At 41.7% G+C, this 24,063-nt stretch overlaps 1 protein-coding gene across 2 annotated transcripts in view; it reads right to left on the bottom strand.

Annotated features, from left to right (window-relative positions):
• Window positions 1–542: 542 nt before the first annotated feature.
• Window positions 543–24,063, bottom strand: part of ARFGEF1 (ADP ribosylation factor guanine nucleotide exchange factor 1) — a 140,321-nt gene continuing 116,800 nt past the window's right edge. For both annotated transcript variants that reach the window (XM_018554228.1, XM_018554226.1), the window contains exons 28-39: window positions 23,340–23,500; window positions 21,959–22,089; window positions 19,824–19,953; window positions 14,092–14,227; window positions 13,027–13,165; window positions 11,783–11,846; window positions 10,425–10,554; window positions 6,811–6,950; window positions 4,219–4,387; window positions 3,322–3,460; window positions 1,848–1,965; window positions 543–847 (exon numbers count right to left, since the gene is read on the bottom strand). In XM_018554228.1, the coding sequence (XP_018409730.1) occupies window positions 614–847; window positions 1,848–1,965; window positions 3,322–3,460; window positions 4,219–4,387; window positions 6,811–6,950; window positions 10,425–10,554; window positions 11,783–11,846; window positions 13,027–13,165; window positions 14,092–14,227; window positions 19,824–19,953; window positions 21,959–22,089; window positions 23,340–23,500 (1,691 nt within the window). In that variant the 3' untranslated portion in view covers window positions 543–613. The remainder of the gene's footprint in view (window positions 848–1,847; window positions 1,966–3,321; window positions 3,461–4,218; window positions 4,388–6,810; window positions 6,951–10,424; window positions 10,555–11,782; window positions 11,847–13,026; window positions 13,166–14,091; window positions 14,228–19,823; window positions 19,954–21,958; window positions 22,090–23,339; window positions 23,501–24,063) is intronic.

Genomic DNA, 24,063 nt, shown 5'->3' with positions numbered 1-24,063 from the left:
TCTACATCAAACGAGGGAGCGTCGTCATTATAATAACAGCAGACTTGGCTACACTGATTCAAGTCCCAGGTTGCCCGAGAGGAAAAAAAATCGTTCTTCATTTTATTCAAAGCCCTACAATTATTTTACAGAGAAGTCAAATGCAGTATTGTCAGCCTCTGCTTGGAAAAGTCAGCAGCAGTAACATCAGGGCTAAAATAGAGTATTAAAGAAAACTAAAAAAATATTTATTCTTTCAAATCTCAAAAAAACCTAGTGCATTCCATAAATGAGAACAGAATGGGATCTGCAGCAAATCAGTGAGGAAATCAAATATCGCAGGAAGATCGGCATATAGTGTTTTATCCTTTATATTACAGACCTGCACATCTGTACAAGGTGAATTCGCCCGCTCAGCCCACTAGAGATCAGGGCTTCCTCAAGTTCTGTATGGCGTGAATGTGTTTTGTGTTCTCCCCTTATCTGCTGTACTATATACAACAGCTAGGGCTCTGGATACAGAGGATCCAGCTGTGTGCTAGAAATGATCCAGAAGGGAGACAGTCTGGAGTGTAATGAAGCGTCATATTCAGCAGCTGTACCATTAAAACCGCAATAGAAAACTCTTCCCGATTCAGAGGTTATTTTCATGGGCGCCCTTCTGCCTCTCGCCCCCTTGAAACGGGACGTCGGCAAGCTCTACGTTTTGTCCTGATCTTTCTTGGTCCTGGTCCACGGGGAGGGAGATTTTAAAAACAAGCCCAATGCGGTGGAAAAACCTTCTGAGGATTGCACGCAGTTCGGGAATCAAGTCAAACTGAATGGTTTCACACAGCAGGGGGTAATAACAGGAGGCGTGAGCTTTAAACTGCAAGTAAAACAGAAAATACATTTATCAGTATGTGCGGCTCTATTTCCTGCACATATCAACCACACGTTTCACCTTTTATACATTTTACAGTGATAGGAAAGTCAAAAGAGCTTTTAGGCCATTTCCAATGCTGAATAAAATCACTTACAATGGATGCTGCTCCTTGATGTTTAAAAGTTTTAGTTTCCTGCAGAATCAGCTGTCCCCTGTTTATGGGGGCTCCTTTCCCTACTGGGTCCTAAGAAACTACATGGGTGTGCCCGTAAGCCGTGTGTCTCAACACACAGGTACAGCAAGGCAAGCTACACTCTTCCTCCCCGCTTCCCACTCCTCCCTCTTCCCTTTTTCAAGCTAGTAGATGGGCAGCTGCTGCAGACTGTGTTATTCCTTGTGATCTTGTACTGGACAGGAAGCGCAGGGAAGTGGAGCTAAAAGAGTTGGAGCCAGCTGTCTTGAACTATGATGACTAAGTGTTTGGGCAAAAAATGTAAAGAAATCCTTTCCTGGGCAATTTATATTTATTTTGGATTCATTATTGAAGATAATTGGAGAGTTTAATACTAGTTTTAGCCAATTTCATTCAGGTGACAATCTCCTCTATGGGGACACATACAACCACCGTGTACAATTCTTGCGGGCAAATAATTGAAGTACTGGTCCGGAAACCATTTACAAAACACATCTGCTGTCTGGACTGGCCAGCCAAGTCACAATTGGAAGTGCAATTTCATCAATGATTCATTGGAGAGATCCGTTTCACTGTCTATTGTCCCACCCAGCAAATGAGGACTTTAGTCTACAATCTTTAACTGTGTAGACCAGTATTTCTCCCGCAGCCTATGTGTAACTTATTTCAATAACTACGCAACAAATACAATAACATCATTAGTCCCCCAAAACAGTGTATGTAGAACTTGGATATGAGGAGTACAGACAGAAGTACTGCCAGTCAATAGGCCTATTGCTAAATTGGGAACACAAGACTCATAGTACTTACTCGCTCATCGCTGATTTTCAGAACTTTAGTAAGAAACAGTAGTAGAAGGTTTGTCCAGGCCTCTCGGTGACTTTCTGATGTAAGGGTTAAAAAGTAACTCAAAGCTTCACTACAAACACTGAAAAACAAACAGAAAAGCCATAATGCATTCATGTTCTGTAAGATTCTACTGCTACTCTTACAGGGATAATCTACAAAGCAAGCTGGTCATTTCAGAAGCTCTCAAAGAAGAAGCTCTCAAAGCTGTTGAAAGAAGTAGGATATTCATACACATCCATAGATACCCCTGACATACGTAGGGTGCAGCTGAAGACTGTCAGAATCGAGTGGGGATTGTCGAGGAACGAGATTGTGATTGCAGCTGGTGATGTAAAGATTTCTATTGGATGCATGCGAGTTCTCCTTAATAAACAAGTTTGGGCTATTACTGGCGGGGTGCGCTGTGTGTTTTTCATTGGTTTTACACATGAATGTGGGACTATATACACGATTACATGTGGGAGTACATGAATATAAGGAGAACCACTTCCTACATCTAGGTGTCTGTACTACTGCTGTCGAGGGATAACAACCGGGGAGGATCATCTGAAAGCGTTATAGGTGTGCGAGCTTTGTAAACCTAGAATTTGGGTCTGCTTGCCAGGTGAGCGTCACTCTGAAGGGTGGATTGGTGGAGGTTTTTTGATGTCAGAACTGTCAACAGATGTGAAAGGATGGTGGAAACCACGGATTGAAGGAGTAGTTTCTGAAGAACTTTTATATGTTTGTTGAAATATAAGTGTCACATTTGTTTTCACAATTACGATGTTACATAGGGTTGCATCATTTGCTGCGAAGTTTGATTTATTAATATGATTTATATATACATTTATAGTGGTTTGGATACAGCGCGGCACATTTTTAATTTTTGTTTATTACTATTTGGTATCACACGAAATGAGTGCTTGCAGCTTAAAAAGTAGATATTGGCGCAAAGTTCATTTACTTATATATCTAAGATATACACACATATGTGAAGTGGTAAGTGAAGGATTATAGGACTGCTTTATTAAGGAAGATACACATCGATCTGACTGTTTTCCTATAATCCCTCTAACCAGTCTTGTCAGCCTAGCAGAAGTACGATATTTATAATGCAACAGCTTGAGGGATACCTGGAAACAATCAAAGAAATGCAGGCTGCCATTGCTGACCTCCTCTTCTTACAATGCGACTGCCTGGTTGTCCTACTGATCCAATGGCATTAACATTTTGAGTCACGGGCCCACACCAAGTTTGCACATCTTTTCTAACTTAACGTGCTTCGCATTTGTTCTGGGTCTGTGACTCACAAAGCATAAAAGCCAGGGAAAGCCAGGCAAATAGCATTTTCAGAAGACAACAGTAGCGACAGCTTACACACAGTATTACATGTAGTTTTGTGTTCCAAATTTCTGGCAGAGGATTTCTTGTGAGATCTGAAAGTTTGACTTACTTCAGTAACCGATGCTGGATCTCGTCCCAAGCACTCTTCCGACTCTCATCCATGTACATGCGGAACAGGATCCGCAACCCACAGGCCAGACTGCTCGTCTCCTGCTTTAGAAGGTTTGGCTTCGATTTGCCCTTAAAACCTTAAGAATAAAGTAGATTATGGTCAGCTAGTTTGTTCTGCGATGTGTATACATTTCATGTTGACCATGTTCAAGGGTGAATACATCCACTCTAAATGCTCATGTACAATAGATGTGTAAATGAACCTGATCGGTTCTTCATACTACAACCCACCCCAGGCTTCTCCTACTGCTTCGAAGAAAAAGCACAGCCTTACATTCTCAGTTAGGAGTTTACCTTTACAATAAACTTCCCACATTTGCTCCTTTTTGTTTTTTTATAGAAACCATTGCATGCATTTCGTTAGATTTATTCAACCACCACCAAGTTATGGAGATGAGGAGTGGTGGAGGTGTTCTGCAGTCCAAAGTCAGGAGAGCAGCCTATAGTGACAACATCGCTCCTCCACAGATACAGTAATGTAAGTGAGCGTTGTCACCCAAGTTACTGGCAGGATTACAAGGTGACAACAAAGGAAAAAAGTCCTGCGAAAATCAAAGCAATGCAGACCACACACCTAAGGACCGATACACTGCACTATATGACATTTTTATTCTTGGACCTAAATACACTTTATTTAGCCAGCTGCATCCATGGATAAAGATAAGCACCACCAAACAGGGACAGAATATTCATGGTATACTACACTGCACTGTTATTATGAAGGTCTCCTTACATTATAGAGAGCCCATGTATGTGCGTGCTACAAAGACAACAGTGCCGTGGTATCTCTGCAAATCACCCATATGAACTTAATATTGACATCGGAGGCACTGACCTGCTTTCCATAGCGCCGTTCTCTGCTCATTATTAGAGTTAAAAGCTTTTGCAAATCTGTGAGATTCGAGCAAACAATCGAGGAGTTTGAAGAGCTGCTGAGATGTGAGGAAGCGATACATGCCTTGATCTTCAGTATCAACGTGCACATCAAAATGAAGCGCGTCCCTCTGCAAAGGATAGAAGCTTTAGATCAGCAGCTGTCAGTCATCCGCCACAAGAACAAAGGAAGACACTGCAGGAGGGGGAGGCTGACTAAAGCTGACCATACACTGGTAGATGTTCAGATGAAAAATCTCAGAACATCCAATAACGCCGTCAGAGACTTGACAAATTTCATTCAAAATTTTGTTGGATTTCAACATTCGGTTTTGGAAATCAATCAAAAATCACATTCACTGTTAGAATTATGTTTGTTCCCAAAAATTTTCTGTCCTGCTTTTTTCCCCCTCACTACAGCTAAAAAACAATCGTCATTTGGACTCCATTAACTATTAGAAAAACCAACAAATGGTCTGAAAATGAACTTCCACTGGTGTATGGCCAGCATAACCCCTCTACAGTCATATACACAGAGCTACACTTTATGATCTGCAGACCATCCACACGGAAACTAAAGTATATTTTCATCATTTCTATTTGAATCCCATTTTTTGATCACCACATTTTCTATACAGAAAGGAGGGACAATGTCAATGCAATGTTAGCACGACTGCAGAAAAACTGATGAGAAAAGACCAATTACTTCTAATAAGCATTCATTTTCTTCAGTCTGTCAGCCATTATTAAACTGAGCCTGACCTCTGACTGTATACTAGAAGAACTAACCTGGAAGGACAGAAGATAATAACACTAATTAGAAACCTCGGGATGGCCATCACTAATGTTATTTGCAATGCAGACAGCTCAGGCAGATGTTTTCATTTTCTGCCCAGACTGGAAGGCTGGACAAACCCTAGATGCCAAGCTGAGACTGCACCCAAAACAATCATGGCTGCAACATAACTTTCTGGAGTCTTTCTACTGTATCCATAAGAAGGCATTCCAGCTTTCCAACCTGGACTAACTGGCACCTGAATTCTATACACACTGAGGGGACTTTATCAAAACTGGAGCAGACAAAATCTGGAGCAGCTGTGCATGGCAACCAATCAGCTTCTCTCTTAAGTTTGCTCAGGTAAGATTTGAAAATGAAAGAGAGAAGCTGATTGGTTGCAGTGCAAATCTGCTCTAGATTTTGATCAATTCCCTTCAATGTATATTGTCAAGTAACCTGCAATCCTAAGTGACCCTGCCATTACTATATACAAGCTGGAACAGTGGCAGCCTGTAAAAGAATAGTAATACTTACTTTTCTAGTAGTCGGCGTGTCCAAGTTTCACACTCTTGCACAGCTCTGGCCACTGCTGCTATCCGGCACTTCTAGGTGTATCTGATAGTATGTCCCCAGCGGCTGCAGTGGTTCATCCTATCTACCTTACTATACAACATAGCAGTGATGTAGCAGCCAGCCTGAGAACGCAATGCGGCCAACAGTACACAGCCAATCCAATACACCTGAAGTGGTGGATAGCAGCAGAGGCTGAAGCTCTTCAGGAGTGCGAGGATTACACATACCACCCGCCAGAAGGGTAAATATAGCTGTTCTTCATTTACAGGTTGCCACTATTTCAGTTTTTGGTATAGAAATAATAGGGTCACTTTAGGAATGACAGCCAGTGATAATGATTAAACTCCAGTCTATCCAGACACAGGTTTTCATACTGGGATTGTTAAAATCACTGCTATATTTTATTGGGCTAATAATGTTCAGTAAAACCCAGCAAGCAGTCACCATTCAACATAATTACCATAATGAAGACTGAGAGCTTAGATCTGAAAGGCCGCTAAAGGTTACTGGACATAATTGCACGTTAAAGGTGATTAAACACCATAAAATTACCTGCCCATCATAGATTTGTTACATTTTTTCACTTTTCTCTCTATAATTAGTTGAAACTGATGCTGTTTTGGGCTGTATTTATATCTATGCTTCACATTCATTAAAACCAATCTCTGGGGAAACCATAAAACTTCCCTTACAGTGGGGCTGCCCACATACTGCAAGAGTTAAATGCTCATTTAGGTCAGAGGTATCAGAAATAGCAGTTTTACTTACCTGATCCCCACTTCCCCTGGCAGTCAGTACTCACCATGTCTCCCCTATGCTCCAGCTATGGACTGTCTCTCATTGTCCTAATGTATAACGTAGGGCAATGGGCCTTACATTGTACATGATGAAGTCAGCAGGCCTCCAGCCCAGGTAGCCTAGACCTAACGGAGCATTTAACAGTGCGGGGGTTACCTTACTGCAAGGGGAATGTTGTGATTTTCCTGGAGTTCAATTTTTGACAGCATTTGGTAAAGCTTTGCATAAAGCATAGCTTGGCAATCTGCAGAAGACCCAGCAGGTTCTGTCACTTTCCTAGCAATGCATGTTGGGAGTTGTTGTTCTGTAGCTTTACTATAGTCCAAACCTGAGAAAGAGATCTTTTTGTGATCATAGCTATATTAAGCAAGACATGGCTGCCATGTTACACAAGATGTTACTCACCTGAGCTGCTGCCAGGTTCTCAGCATCCTCCTTCCTACTGGTTGCCGGAAAGAACACAATGTTGTCAATGGTCTGAATGAGCTCCAATTGGACCACACACTTTATTAAAAGTGCTGAGAACAGCTTCTGATCTGGAAGTTCTAGAAAGATACAAAGCCAGCAAAATGATTACTTGCCAGGAAGACAATCTCTTCAAGTTTAAAGCACCTTGCAATCAATCAAAATCAACTCATGAACAAAAACATTTCTCCCATCTCTGAAAGTGATAGATATACAATACATACAAGAACAAATCAACAATGTTAATGCAGCTTATCAGTACACTAGCAGGGAATGACTGGAATGACCAGTGAAGCAGTAGGAAAAGCAGCCATTCCCCAATCCATGTGCTGCATACTAGTTCTGGGGCAGTGTAGCTAAAGCTATTCAGGGACTCGCTGCCCTGGAACTAGTATAATGTCTATGATCTGGGGGAAGAGTTATTTCCATCACAGTCTTCTCACAGGCATTCTGCAACAAGTACTTGAATGCTCCTTAATTACACAGAATGGTAAATGACAGGCATAGTATTCCTCCCTTTATATACTCAGGAATGTGTCAGAATCGGTCAGGCTGATTACAGTTAGGGTCACACAAGAGGTTTTCTTGTGGCTAAGTTTTCAGTAGGGATGCACCGATATATCAGCCGCCGAAACATATATCGGCCGAAAATGGCACATTTTGCTAAATGCTGGAAGTGCAGTTTTCGTGCCGATAAATCGGCGCATCCCTGCTTTCTTTCCTCCCCGCTGGGCGCTGCCCAGCGGGAGGAGAGAAAGTGTGACAGCCGGCCGAGCGCTGCGGGAGGAGAGCGCTGTGAGCGGCCGGTGTCTCTCCTCCCACATTGCTCAGCCTCCTATCACAGTCCATCAGAGCGGTGCGTGGGCGCAGACAGCCCGCGCTGTCACAGGAGGCTGAGCTCTCCTCCCCGCACCTCTCACTCCTGTGACAGCTGTCAGGATGGAGAGCGGTACAAACACTCAGGGATCACTGATCGCTGAGTGTTTGTACATAATTGAGGACATAGTACTGTTACTATATCCCCAATTATGAATGAATGGGAAGTGATCTACATCACCTCCTGTTCATTCATTGTAGATTGTAGTTATAGTAAACACTCGGTCCTCATGTTATGAATGAACAGGAACACAGTTCCACATACAAAAAGGCAAACATCATCTGGAGCTCTTATACAACATTGTGCTGTTTGCTGAACTGAAACTGCTCATAGGTTTCACGGACAATTTTTCAGCCATGTGTACCAGCCTCAGAGAAATATATATATATATACAGGGCTCGAAAATCCACTCGTCTGCTCGTCTGTGACGAGCAGACAGTTTATATCGATTTCAATTGCAAAATGCTTGTGGCCAGGGTCCAATGCTAAGCCCAAGATTCCAGGCTACTTATGGAAGTTACCTAGGCTAACACTGCAAGCCTTTATTGGAGAAGAACAGAACTGATAAAAACCCATCTTTAGCTTCAAATAAAATAGTCCTCTATCGGGCTGAATGACATCAAACATCATTCAACCCACTTCTTCTGAGCCCAGAGCATCAAGGACATGTCCCCTGGGAGTACATCATCAAATTGCCTTGGGCTCACAGGAGAATGCCATGTCTCAGCAACATCCAGGATCGCTCAAAACTGTAGGAGGAAAAAGAAGACCCATGGCAGGACCAAAGAGCCAGGAAATGGGGACAGAACCCCAGCCGAGAGTTGTCTGTGAAGGTTCTCATTCATCCAGGCCATGGTATATCTGTAAAAAATAAGTCAAGCAACTGGACTTGTTGTATTTTTCTTGAAGACGTTTCACTGGTCATCCGACCAGATTTCTCAATTCAGAATGACTTGTACAAAAACTATCTGGGAATAAATATGGTGAATGTTGCTCCAATCCACATAATCTGTTAGTCACAACCAGGTGTTGATGACATTTGCATAATCAAAGTCTAGGAGGTGTTATTAACCTGCCCAGAGAGAGGTTAATCGGAGTCTAGGAGGTGTTATTAACCTGCCCAGAGAGAGGTGTTAAAACAGCATTGTATGAAAGAGGTCATATATGCAAAAATGGAGAAGCGGGTGACATCTATTGTCTGCAATATACAATGCTGTTTTTAAAAAAAAAAAATCTTTTATTTGGCAAGTTTTTCAAAATTACAAGTATTGGTACTGAACATGGGGGAATAGACCCCTGGTTGAAAGGTAGTGGACGCAGCCACCATATAAAACCACCACATATACATTAACAGTGATACAACCCCAAGGTAGTTAAAGAAATAAGGCCTCCCCTGTTAGCACACTCGCCCGTGGGCTAGCAAGTATGTGGCCCTGCGGGGGAAGGGTCTTGTGTAATTCAACAGTGTATTCCTAGGCACCTGGAGAGTCATCATTGGGAGGAAGGGAGACTAATAGTCTCGATAGGTGTAGACCCCCGATGTCCAGTGCGCCTTCCATTCCCCTGTGGTATCAGTTTCCAGTGAAACATCTTCAAGAAAAATACAGCAAGTCCAGCTGCCTTGACTTATTTTTTACAGACCAGCCTAGAGTTGCGTTTCAAGCTGTGCACAGTTTCCCCTGCAGTAATACATCACTGTAAAGAGTGATTGCATGCTTCTGGATAACACAGAAATTGCAATTACATGCGACCTTTTGATGCAAGTGGGGGGTCAATAAGACCTATATCAGCACGGTAAAAAGAAAATAAACAAAACCGTGTGGTGACCTGCTATCTATGGTGTAGGACATTGACAGTTATATTAACATCATTCAACATTTTCATAGCAAATATAGAAAGACTTGCATTGCCCCATTTCTGATCAACAAATCAGAAATGGGGCAAACTTCTTTTAATGTTAAAGCACGGATGTGAACATAGAACTTAATAATTATTACATTTCAGGCTACATTTCCAGCACTGGGCTGACTACATAGGAAAATGCACAGGAATCCTATATATTCGATTTGTTTCCTAATCATTCTTCTAAAACATGGACATTTATTCAAATCGGCTAGCAAAGGTTACTGCATATTATACAGTATTGGGAAAAAAAAAACATTCATTTTGAGCCAAACCAATATATCTCCAAAATTAAACAATTGTTCTGGGAAACCAAAGGAAATCCCACTGCTTCAATTCCTTAGCCGCCATCAGGACTCCCCAGGTGCTGGTGTAATAGGTGCGTCTCCACCTTGGAATGTAGTAGTATACGAACAGACCGCACTATCCAGAGAATTCCAATACTTATTGAAATTCCCAGCAAATTCAGTATAACAGTGAATAAAAGTGTATAAAGCAGCAAATACCAGCACTGCGCACCCCCAACCAGCTACAACCTCTCACATGTTTCACCTGTAGGCTTCTATGAATAAGCCTGTTACATGAATATTCACTGTTATAATGGATCGGCTGTGAATTTCAATAAAGTCTGAAGTATTGGAATTCTCTAAATTGTTCTGGGAAGAAGCGGAACAAAGCCTATTGGTTAAGGCTCTGACTAAATATTAACCACAAGCGAAGGACAGTAAAATGATCCAGTAGTAATCCACCAGTACAGTAAAAACGATAGACTCACTTGTCCCAGATTTCCAGTACAACTCCTCATGGGTGACTGTTGTCATCCCCGACTGGGCGATTCTCCTTCCGTCTGCTGTTCGGGGCTGTATAGAGTCATGAATATCCACAGACTTCTGGGATACAGAATCCTGGAACATGCACATGGACACTATTAGGATGGCTGTTGATAATCACACAGAAGCACTAAAACCTTACTATGGGAAAGTACATGAATCCATGCATTTATCTTAACTGCAATTTAGTCCTGTAAGTGGTACTTTTTTTATTTTTATTTGCCATAACAGTTACATTTTCAGAACATGCTTTTAGGGCTCTACCTCCTACTAGGTCCAAGCAGTATTTAAACGCAATACTGTTTGAACCTAGAAGGAGGAGGGTAGAGCCCCGAAAGCATAGCCTGAAAAATAACTTCAAATGAAAGAAAAGTAGCACATACAGTACGTGTACAAGCACATTGATAGGCTACAATTAACTTACAGTGAAATGTCATCGCTGAGCACTAATGGTAAAAATCAGTAACACCAAATAACATGACCAGCCAATTTCTTATGTCTGCCTTTTCTCATGTGTTTATTGACAGAGTGCCATCATTCCTAAAAGGACTTAAAAACATAATTGGCTTTTTATTAAAAACAGAATTTTCCACACTATCAGGTGTTAAAAATTATGATACAAATATCAGCTTTATGAAAGTCAAGAACAGGCATGTCCTCCGTCACATCTCACAACAGAATCTGAGTGCTTCCCTCAGGTCACCGAGTGACCCTCACTGCACTGTGTGATGGATTACTTATCTATGCAGGGTAAAGCAGCAGGTTCAGTTGACTGCCCTAGGTGCAGACACTTATTTACCTTTCACTCCCCACCCTGCTGTTCAGCCACTGAGAGCAAGGAGTGGAAGTCTTGGAAGTCTCCAGGTCAGGACTGAGGACTCTTTCCCCACCCCATGTGTAAGTTCTAGGAGCCTGAGCAGCCAATTTCGAACCACAAGCGCGCTATCAGGTGGAAAAAACAGTTACTTGCTTTTCATATCTGGAAGTACCAGGTAAGATCCTTTTCTCCCCGAGACAAAACACAGCGGTAATTGAGTGTACGCAGCCACAGAGGTTGGTAGTTTGCATGGGATAAGTACAAGCGTACTTTAGGCTCCACAAACCAATGTAAGGCTTGATAAATACCATAGGAGTGGCACAAGAGCCAGTTTATGGAGACCCTGGGATTGATGATACTTAGGATTCGACATTAATCTGAAGGAGATATTATTAGAGAAAGTGCTTTGGTGTGATTTAATGATGTTTCCTCTTTATACATTCACACACTACAAAAGAATGACTACTATTATTCTGAAACACTTACCAACTGCTTGTCAGACTGAGCGCTTATATCTGCATCTCCAGCAGCAGGTTTCCACGTCAATAACCTAAGCAGAGAGAGACAGAGGAAGGGATAAGGAGCACATCGCACGCTGACACACTGTGCCAGATCAAATTCTACAGAGTTTCACAGAAGCAGCAAAAATGATGCGACTTCAAAACCAATCAATCACACATGGTTTCCCTAGCAGACTAAACTATACCGGGGCAGTGAATAGAAGCAAGATTCTCTCTATAAAATGACTTCTGGAATAATTTCCATATATGCTTACCTTGCCACAATTTATAAAGGCCACACCGTTACAGATGAATGCTGAAACTAATATCTCCATTAAAGCGTATTTAAACCCTAAATCGATTTTTCAGTATGTTGGCCACCATGGCTCACTGTATAGTTTTCCTTTAGCCAAAAGTCGCTGGTGAATTTGTTGCAAAGTACCGCTGCCAGCACTTCCTGTTACAGGCTGACGATACTATCAGCAGCAGTGTTGTCAGACTGCCTTGTAAATCCCTTCAGTTGGCCTGCTCAAAGGATAACTGAAGGAGTGCATACAGAAGGCTGACCTTGCATATTGCTCCTGCAAAAGAAGGTGCAAAAAGCAGTTTAAAAAAACAAAAAAAAATCAAAACCTTTGGGGGGAGCAAAAGTTAGAGAGAGTATACTTACCAAGCTCCCGCCTCAAACAACTAGATGAGGCTGATGTCATCCTCCTTCCAGCAAGATCTGGGGCATGTACAGTACAAATCTGGCAGAGAAGATGCACCCAGCACTATTCTGCAACACCTTCTCACTGGATTTTAAGCACAAACCATTTCCCAGGATCTCTTTGGCAGCTGGATGATGTCACCCTCTGCAGCAAAGAAGCTGGGGGAAAGGTTAGTAGAATATCTTATTTGCCCACCTACCGGTGATTTTTAACTGCTTATGCTGCCTTTTACCAAGAGGGAGGAGGCACACTTGAAAATTGGACATTCTCTTTTTGTACAACATGGTTGTTCCTCACACACAGTAAATGTATTCAAAGTTATTTTAAAGACTTTATTGGAAATCATGTTCAGTAACATGTGGTCCCTGAAAAAACCATTACGATGGTGACCTCCATTTCTAAGCAATAGAAGCTCTGAACTCCCCTGACTAATATTATCCATTCCTCTGATAATACAAATAGCCTACTGTATGTGGTTATGTGGCTTTCTTCATCAAGAAACCAGAGACTGAACACTCACGCATGTGGGATGGTGGTCTTGAAGATATCTAGCATACAGTTGCCAGTTTTATCCCAGATTTCAAGAGTAAATTTCTCTCCATTTAGAATAACAACGTTTTCTAGGCAGTTGGTTCCAGATCTAGCCAGCTGTTCATTGTCTGTAAAATAAAACACATTTCTGCATTATTAAATGGAAAATTGGACACATGACAAATGTGAAGGAGAAGAAGGTGAGCTCTAAGGATTCATTCACACAGACTGGTACATTGTGCACGTTATACAGAAACCTGTATCCATGAGGGACAGCTGGGTTGTGCAGCGGCCTGTACAACTCAATGACAGGCTGTGGTTACACGCTGACCCGAACTTGCACATCCGTACAGGTATGGATGCACACCCCTAGGACACAGACACAGTCTGCGTCCAAGGGTGTGCATCTGAACCTGTATGGATGTGCAAGTTCGGGTCAGCGTGTAACCACATCCTGCTATTGAGTTGTACAGGTGGCTGCATAGGGCTACATGCACCAGCTGTCCCTCTCGGATGCAGGTTTCTGCATGTGTGTACAGGTTGTATGGCCATGCACGTCCCTGTGAATGAGGCCTTAAAATGAGCCTGTGCTTCGCCCAAGCAACTTGCCTTTAATGCAGATGCTGTAAACTCAGGAAGGTGAGGAGAGAAAGTGACAGCCGGCCGAGCGCTGCGGGAGGAGAGCGCTGTGTTTGTGTTTTTTTTTTGGGGGGGGCCCAAAAAAAAAATCTTGCACCAGGGCCCTTTGTTCCTTAGCTCCGCCACTGTCTAGTACTTATGGGATGTGGTGGAGAACGCACCTCCTAAGTTTCCTACATGACGGTTCTGGTGCTTGGCAAATGGCCAAGAAAAATACTCCTCAAAACAACCTGAGCACCATTGTGACTTTGATGGCTTAATAGACACAGATTACAGCAATGTCTCTGTTCCAGTAAGCATTATTTCCAGCACACATAATATATACAACAACAGTAGAAAATTGGGAGTAATACACTGTTGCTTCGGAGTTGTGACCACTGTTTTACAAGCTGTGGAGAAAACTAGCAGATCTCACCTTGCTGCACACACCAGTATAGCTGAGCAAAAATATCATCTAGCAGGACATCACTGAGGACCTCAAAGTACTGTGTGAAGACATCACATATTGCATAGAGTGCATGGTTGCATGTAGTTGTCATCCATTCTGCTTTCTAGAATGACACAAGGACAAACAAAATGAGTATGTGCAAATTCTAATTCACGATTACAAGCAATGGACTTACCAGTACACGCTGATACTGGGTTGTATTGTAAAACTGTTCTCTGAATGCATGGATACATAGTAAGAATTACACACTATGATGTTTAACGTGTATCTGTCAACTGCACAAAGCAGCCATTTTTTTCTGAGATAAATTATAACATTTCCTATCACATTATAGGGATTAATGAGGACACTGAGGCACTTTTAATTATATCCAATTAAGAGCTTTCTTAAAAACGAATCTGCAAAGCTCTTTGCTGTGGCACAAACTAAAAGCATATTACCGTCTGCCACAGCAACCTTTTCTTTCACGGTTTTGATTGGTGCAAAATTACTGTGAGAAATAGATGACACCCATTCCATATCCCCCAGCTTCAGGACACCTGTGAAGCCAGCTGCACATCTTATCACGTTTGAAAGATGGAACATTATAGACTCCAGACATGGGGGTCCTTCAATGTGCCACTAGCACTGCTAAATGAGGTCAGATTCTTCATACTGCTACAGATATATCTGTGTGATCAGCATGGCAGATGTACATAGAAGAGCGATGCCAATAATTAATCTGACAGCTTTCTTTTCTGGAATGATAACATACTATCACCCTCTCCAACAGTTAAATCCATCATTAACACCAGCATACCATAAATCTCCCGTCTCATCAGTACACCCACTCCTCCAGCTAAACGGCACTAAGTACACCCACCCCAGTTGCTTACCTTAGGCCCGGTTCACACCTGAGCGTTTTACCGCGCAACAGGTGAAGCTTCTTTGGGGCGTATTAACGCACGTATCCGGCTGTATCCATAAGGATACAACCGAATACCCCCTCGCAAACTCGTGTTTGCCGCATGATTTACCGCAAATCGCGGTAAAACTGCGCGGCAAATGCGAGTTTCCAATACGCTAAGGTGTGAACCCAGCTTTAGCTCCAGAACTGCGGCCCGCTACTTTGTTTACATCCTTGGTGGCTGTGGTATACCACCATTCATGCCTATGAGGATAGGGCGGAAGAACATTTTCCGCTAATGATGAAAACAAAGGAGTGGGCTGCAGTTCTGGAACTAAGGTAAGAAAGCAGCTTAGGAAGGCTAAAGTGTTTTATCTAAAGTATACAAGGTACAGCTGTCTTGTAAATGAGTGTGAAGGCATACCACTGCCTTTGGCTATACCACTGCCCTCATGTATCCAAAGAAGAAAAGCTTTATTTCTAATTTATGATCAAAACTACTGGGGTTCTACATGAGATTTTAAAGCTGGTTATTTTGTTGAATTCAATTTTCCTTCACAGCTGAAGGAAATAGAGAAGATACACAACAAATAAATAAGTGTATCCAATACACAAAAGATCAACGGGTTATGGTAAAAATGCCACTTGACATATAAATGAAAATAAAAGCTGGCCATATGCTGGTATATTTTCATACAAAAAAAAAAATTCTCATCAGAACATTCAATAATGCCATCAGAGACTTCACAAAGATAAACCATTAACTGTTAGAATTTTGTCTGTTCAACAAAAATTTTAAATATTCTGCTCCTTCAATTTTTTACATCATTACAGTCATCAATCACTGATTGCCGAATTGACCCCATTAACTATTAGAAAATCCGATGCACATTCTGAACAAATAATGTTCAAATTAAATTCTAACCCTGTATACCCGACTTAAAACTATCAGAGCCAGACAACTCCAGAGAACTAATAATCCACCAGACAGATCACCTCAGCATTAAAAGCTGTCACATTTTTAAACAGATAAGTTAAAAGAAGCATAAATAACCAATTATTCCTTCAATTTTGTTCCAGTCTAGAGTATGATGAAATCCCAGAAGAAAATAAATCCACACTTAGAACAACATTAAATAGAAGTAACACAGTATCAATTCTGAGCTGGGTTTGACAGGAAGATTATCGGATTAACTGCATTCCTAGCTTGATGGGTGTGACTAAGTCTACATAACACTGACAGATCTTGTGTCATCTATGGAGAGGATGCTGCTACTGCTAATGTCTAGTAACACACAAACGTTGTAAACAGAGTGTAACATTGCACCTTGAACCAAGAGGAAAACATGGGCATAAAAACACATCAATATAAGAGCATAATTAAATCTTCAAAGGGAATCTGCAGATTTTCAAACATAAATGTGAAGTGTATTTCCATTTTTGCATTCAAAACCCCACTATATGTTGTATGTGTTCCCATTCACACAGAATACCTAAAAATCATTTTTATATAAACATTTCTTACATTTTAAGTGTTTCTTTGGAGGAGGCCTTTGTGCAGACTGCAAACTATTCTGAACAATTTGAAAGCGAGTCTGCCGTCATAGAAAGACTGGGGATGCAATCCCTGGAATTCAGTGCAGATCGGTAATGCTGAGTCTGATAAAATCACAGGTTGAGTGTGACTGAGCTCTCTGCCTGTTCAACAAACCTGTCACACTGGCAGGCACAACGTTTGTTGCAGGTGGGCAGAGTCTGATAGGGAACTCTGAAAGGCAGTTTCCCATCAGGTCCGACTCCCTTGTGACTGACAGCAGATACTGGGCAGAAGACAATACAAGACAGGCTATTGGCTGTGAAATCTGACCACTGCCTGCTGTCAATCAGCAGCAGAGCAGACCTATTGGGTGACTAGTGCCCTGGCATCCCCATCAGTCTCCACCCACTGTCAGCCTCAGCCGTCACTGTCAGCCATGGCAGACGGCTGGGCAATCTATCCATTGACAGCTAAATGGGGCCAGGCATGCATAATTGGTTGCTAGGATGCTGGCAGTTGGGTGTTCTAGCAACCAATGAATGTGAAGCTGTCACATCCATGACGGCTTCCCAGCACATACATGCCACACTCTGAGCATGGGCATCTCTCTGTACACCTTCTCAGAGCCGGTCTTAATTACCGTCAGTTTTCTAATCCATAAACTGGCAATTTGTTTTCAATCTGTTGCAGTCATAGCGACCAGTTGGTAAAATGGTGGTAATAAGAACTACCTGATTCTGTTGCACATGTCGCACTGCAACTAAAACTGTCACCAGGCACAAATAATTAGGTGCAGTGCAGGTTGTTTTAAAGGGATCATACAACCAGAAAGGTGTCGTATATGCTTTACTGAATACCTCCAATGAGTTTTCTCTCATTAACATACATGACCCTCTGCTAGGACAGACAGTGCTCAAATCTGGTTTCCAACTGATAATGGGATCTGCCAGCACAGTACAGACAGGGCTCATTAGAGTAAACTTAAATTTCCACAGCCACCTCCTTTACATTACATAGGAAGGAGCTAGAAAAAATGAGTGAGTAAAATCAGCAAGTTGTAATTATTGTCTTAAGTTATGCTACGTGAATAGAAACATGTAAGAAATATGAAGTAGGTGTTATCTCAATTTGGCTGCAAAAGTAGAAATATGGTTGAAACCTCTGGAGAAAGTCAGTTGTCTTAGCCATTAATGATCTGTGGGTTAGCACATAAATCTGTGGCTTTATTTCTGTATATCTGATATGACCAAATGGTTTGGGTATACCCAAATGTAGAGTAATCTCTTGTGCACACATCCCAATGTTTAATTAAACAAGGTGTGGAAATATTTTATTCCATCAACTATTCAGAGTTAAATCATACTGTGGCACTAATTGAAGCCCGATGAATATTCATGCTTCTATCCTCCAGAATAACCTGTACACCTGTCTGGGAAGCACAATTACAGAAAGATGCATAACGAATGATTTCACAGGCTCAGTCAGGGAGAGAATAACCCCAAGTCAATGGAACGCAGACAACAAGTTTAGAGATTACCATAGTTTACATCAATCCTAAATAATATAGTAGGCTGTGGACAGAAAATTACTATGCCATATTAATAATAAGAGATTAACACTTAAAGAACAACGTTAGGCAAAATTTGTATTAACCCTTGCAGTGGGGCTACACCCTCAAAGTTATACTCCCCCGATCCTCCGAGCCGGACAGTGCTCCCTCCTGCCGATCTCCTCCTCCATTGTATGTCCCTCTGCGTCCTCATGTCCTATACACTGTGTATAGAATATGATGATTCAGGGACCTTAGACCGCTGCAGCGGAGGGGGGAGAGACACTAGAAGGGCCAGTTTGAGAGCAAGCTAGCTCCGAGGATTGGACGAGTATAACTTTGTTATTTTCCTCCCTAGACTAAAACAAGCAACCCTTGCAGTGAGGGGGTAGCCCCACTCCAAGGGTTAATTAAAAAATGCCTGGATTTCTTCTTTAAGACTGCTGTACAGTTATATTTTTCTGGCAGAGAGAACACTGATTTATTTTTAGTGAAATGCTGCCCATGTACATTGTTTGCTACATTCCTTGCAATGGGAGATCCACTAATCTCCCATTGCAAGGAGATTATGCATTCCAGTGCTTGACACCCTTCCCCACACCCTTTATTATACAAAGCGATACAAGACAGTTCACAGGAACATTTCCCCTGGTTTAGATTTGCTCATCTATGACACACAGAGTGGGAAGTGGCAGAATACAAGAATACAAATTCAAACCATTACAGTTGCTGGAGAATGCTGCAGGTAGACTGCTAACAATCAGTCCCCACCATTCACATGATCCTTAATAAAATGTAGAATTTGCTTAATAGAAAACCTGGCAAACTAAAAAAATAGCTGTAAACATGTACTGAAAAACTCCCAACAGCATTATTTCTCCTGAGTGCTGCATATTCCCCACTGAATGAGCATTTCTGGTTGGAGAGCTCTGGCTCCGACTAAGCAGAGGGCATGTCAGACCTCGGCAGAGAGATCACTGCTCTCACAAAAAGCCATAGCTGCATACTACCAGCAGAGGACAGGCTGTATAAGAGGAGCTGGAGATGATTTACATCACAAACCAATAGTATGACTTTGAGCACTTACCTATCTGATGCATTCTAAATACATTTACATAATTTTCAAAGAACATTCAATTAGGCTTGAAGGAAGAAGGCACGGAATGTATATTTTGGCAGACAAATAAATACTACACAACAGTAAACGCCAGATCATAGCTTTAGAACCATGCTGGTGTCTTTTTACCCCCACCAACCTCTAGTTCTAAGATACAGGGAGGTTGGTCTGTGTTATCCTGCACATTGCTCACCAAGTTGTCTTAGCTACCCCCCCTCCTTTAAATCAAGTACATGATAGCAGAGAGAGTGATGCGACTGGGACTGTTTCCAGGTTGTTTAGGACTGAGGCTGCTCCAGATCTGGTCTGATGATTACACTTACAATATTAGGTTAGCCTATTTAACGCTCCCAAAATAGATGATTGCATTTACAGTTAAACACATGCAATAAACACTTTCTATATATGTGATGTGAACAAGGCTTTCCATCTGAAACAAACCATGGACACCTGGAATAAAGACATCACTGTGGGCCCTGACCTCTAAAATGTAAAAAATATACTTATGTTGAAGTTCTTGTCTCAGATCATTTTCAATATGCATTACTAATACAACGCTTTGTTTAAACACATTTCCTGCTCACTAGACAGACTCAGCAGCTTGTCTCACCTCAGTCTGCTGCTCCGGTAGTTTCATGTTATCAAAGATTCTGAAGACAATTCGGAACAAGTCCTGCCACCAGTGTTTCTCGAATGTATGCCCATATGTCTTCATCACTTCAAACATCACGGTCAGACCCCTGTCAATAAAAAAAGAAAACACTGCCATCTTCAAGAACATGAATGAATACACACATTTTCACTGACTCTTAAAACCTCCCTGTAATTTAGCTGAAAACATACTGTAGATCTGTGAAGCACAACAATAAGGGAGGTAGACATTGTACTTGGTTCTTTTAGTGATGAAGATGTTAGTGTACTTTGGAAGTGTTTAAGGCCTGTTACCAGCCCCAGGGGCTGAGATTGTACAATAGAGATGTGTCCACATCAGCATATGGGACATCAAACTCTCCTACAACCACACCTCGAACAGCTTTCACACTGACTACTAGTGATGAGCTGGGGCTTGGTGAGAGCCCTGTTCGTCTGCGTTCACCCAAGCCCACTTAAAACTGACTGACATTCACCCCTTGCTAAATCAGTTCAGGGGAGTGGCATCATAGGCATTCCCGTCCATTTGTAACATAGAGCTGCGGGCCGGGAAAAGCACCTGCTGCAACTCATTGGGCCGAGAGGGAAATGTGTTGGTCACAGTTTTGAGCGGGCTTGGATGAGCTCAGGCAAACTGAGTTGGCACCAAGCTCCAGCTCATCAATACTGAATACCAATCAAAATAACAGGCATGTGTCAACAGTATTAGTTTGAGATTGTTAAAAATGTATAGATTGGGGAATTTGACCTGCAGTTCACCTCCTTCTAGCAGGTTCAGGATTCCCAGAGATCTGTATGGCAATGCACAACTTGCTTGAAATAAACAAAACCCCATCGACACAGACCCAAAGAAGAGACGATTTAATACTTCCGATTAACAGTTCTTCAGACATCATCTACTCTTCCTTCTCTCTATAGTCTTTTACCTCAATGTAGCCACAAATGGCCAGATGTGGACAAATGAGGAAAACAATTAAGGAAAAATTCCGATGTTTTCTGCTGAACCCTCTAACCCTGCATGGACCCACAAATGCAAATATGGTCAATTCGGCTCTGAATGTAAGCCAGAGCAGTCCTTTCAGCTGCTTGCTCATTTAACCCTATGATTTACTTTGGCACTGACAGATAACTGTTGGGTAGAAAGACTACACAGCAGTATCAGTCATGAGGGAATAGACACCTGGCTATTAGGGTGGACCGCTACTTAACATAAATCTGGACTTATTCCTTCAAAAGTAAAATCTTACAATGAACTCCTCTTATGTGCCACCTTTTGGTCTGTTAAAGAAACAATTGAAAGCGTTTTGTTATATCTGTTCAATAAGCATAAAAAATACTTATTGATCATGCCAGAAATTCATAGTTGTCCTAATCAAAGATCCTGTGATATCTCAAGGAGCCAAATAATCCTCTTGGACTACAAATCATTAGTGTATACGTTATAGTGGTCTATAACAGGATAAAACATGGGGAATGTCCATGTGTTGCAGAGATGTACTGCATGTGTTTCTTTTCTTGACATATGCTTTAAGACAAAGCACAATATGTAAAGTGAAGTAACCCACAGCAATCAATGCAAACGGATCTTTCAATTATCTTGCTTATATCACACAGTAAACAAGACCTTATTTAACTGTCTGTATTGCCCTACAGCAGCCAATCTGCCTGACATTTGCCAATGTAGGTTTTAATCAGACTGGCTGATACAAGGATCTCTTAATGTAAGACAGTTTGATATGAGCTGCTAGACACTGTTCTATCCATAATTAAATTGTGCAGTTTCTGCTCTAATAGATAATACATAAAAGGATACAATAATGTTAGGGAAGTCCATTTAGACTTGTTTAATAAGTAAAGTGAAGAGAAGTGACTCTTTAAGACTAAGAATGATGAATGTTAGAGTTAATGTACCTTGCACTTGTCTATTAATCTTTGGTCTGCTTTTTTTTTTTTTATTATTCAGCACAATACTGTCCTTAATTTACATCAATACAAATGTTCAACTGAGAACTTATAGTAAAAACATGTGAGAAGAAATACACAATTGCAATATTATAAATACCTTAAAACTGGAATGCAAATACTGATTGTTACCTGGTTCTTACATCTAATTTGCATCTGTTGATGATGCAGGACAACTCAAACAGAATGGGGAACCATCCTCTCACCCAGACACGGTCCTCAGGAGCTACATTCATATCATCGCTTGTGTACTCCTTGAATGCCTGCAAACACCACATATATTTTCCTGTCAGATAGAACTGCAATAATTCAAACTGCACACTTACTAAATAATAAATACATACGCTACTATTAGTTACATAGTTACATACATAGTATTTGAGTGGCCTATCTGCTCCTTTATCACCTTTTTACTGTTAATATATTAGCTTTCTATATTGCTATGTGAAGAGTATTGCAGGGTAAACAAATAAGTAACACAATGCTTGGCTTATTTGAAGAAAATGCTGCTCTAAATTCTCTTGGTCCTCTACAAAAGGCATTTGATCGCGTGGTATCTGTTAAAGGGGAGGATCAAAGTTTTCACTGGCTGGCCCGGTCTTTTAAAAAATATCATGTGATCATAGGCTTTAGATTATGAGTAGGGATGCACCGAAATTCTGGGTGAAGATGGTACTATGGGCAAAATGCGGCGGAATCAAAATCGGCGGAAAATGCATACAGTGCCTCTCTAGTTTCTCTCCTCACCGCTGGTCTGTGTCCACTCCAATCCTTGCAGCTCACCACAGTGTCGACAGAGGCAGCAGGGATCGGCGGGGAGGAGAGAACCTGCCAGGAGGCCGAGCGGGGCAGTGCGGTGAGGAGACAGCTCTTCATCACTTCCAGGTCATTCATGATTGTGGATATAGTAACTGATACTATCCCCTCAATTTATGAATGGACTGGAGAACTCAGTATAGAGGCTTCCTGTTCACTTATAACAGAGGCTGCAGAAAAAGATATTTAGGACTCTCAGTCCTCAATCTCTTTTTCTATTTTAAAAAGCCCCTAATAGTAAAATAAAATAATAAAAAAACATTTTTTTTTTTAAAGTTGGTTCCGGCCTGACAAATTGTATTTCGGTTTTGGTCTAAAAATTGCATTTCGGTGCATCCCTACTTATGAGAGCAGCTTAGGGCAGAATTTTCTCCAAGACAAGCAAATGTTTTGGTCTTTCTATCACTCTCTATCCATTCAAGCAAAGATAAGCAGTGTTTAAAGCAGCTAGATATCATATGTTGCAGTTACATCACAGTTATTATTGCTGCTAAAAAATGACTCGTACTTGTTCTACTTATCTCCTGTTAATCTAGCAGTGCAAACAAACAGGTAAATTCATTGATCTTGATGATGCATTTTTTAATAATAGCTTTGACTGCAGGGTGCAAACAGCTGTTATCGTGGAAGCCAGTCAATGAAACAAAACATGACTGGGAGTTTACAACTGAATCAAAGTACACAATGGAAACCATACCTGAGGCCGGTCAGATACATATTTTGCACAATGGCGGATGAGACGTATGGCTTCCATGCTGGTGTCTGGGAACGCTGCATTACAGGCAAATTCAGACAAACATTTCACAGCGTCCTGAAAAGAATCGATGGTGGCTGGAAAGTGCTTCTCAAACACCAGTGCTGTAACAAAAAACAGAGAGACAGGATGCCTATATCAGTTACAACCGATTTTCAACATTTAACATGTAATATTTGAATATGCCACCGAAGGCCAAAAATATTAAATATTTTGGGTGCATGTGGTACGCCCAGCTCTGCCACCTTCTCTTGCAGCTCCTTGGACACATTTACTGGCAATGACAGCTGGGATTTGTTTAGTTTTACAGGAGCAGATCTTGCTGCTTCTATGTAAATTGACACTAGCAGAACAGTCTCTGCAGGGTTAAGAAGAGTTATGATGGAGTAATGTTGTTATGCTACAGGGCGAATACTCATTCTCGCTCAAATGCTCCGATGCCTAGCCCGATACCTTAGCTTCCGGTATCAGGAAGCCGGGCAGCGAGTCATTACACGCTCCCCGGCTTCCTGATTGGCCAGGAAGCCGCCTCCATGCTCCCTCGTCACTTGGTCACCAATCAGCGTGTAATGACTTGAGGCCTAGCTTCCCGATTGGTCAGGAAGCCGGCCAATCAAGAAGCCATATGGTGAGTGATTACCTGCTCCCCCCCCCCCCCCCCCCCTCC

This window comes from Nanorana parkeri, unplaced genomic scaffold, assembly GCF_000935625.1.
Source record: "Nanorana parkeri isolate BGI_ZX_2015 unplaced genomic scaffold, ASM93562v1 scaffold147, whole genome shotgun sequence".
In the NCBI taxonomy this organism is placed as follows: domain Eukaryota; kingdom Metazoa; phylum Chordata; class Amphibia; order Anura; family Dicroglossidae; genus Nanorana; species Nanorana parkeri.
This window is presented reverse-complemented; position numbering and strand designations above follow the sequence as displayed.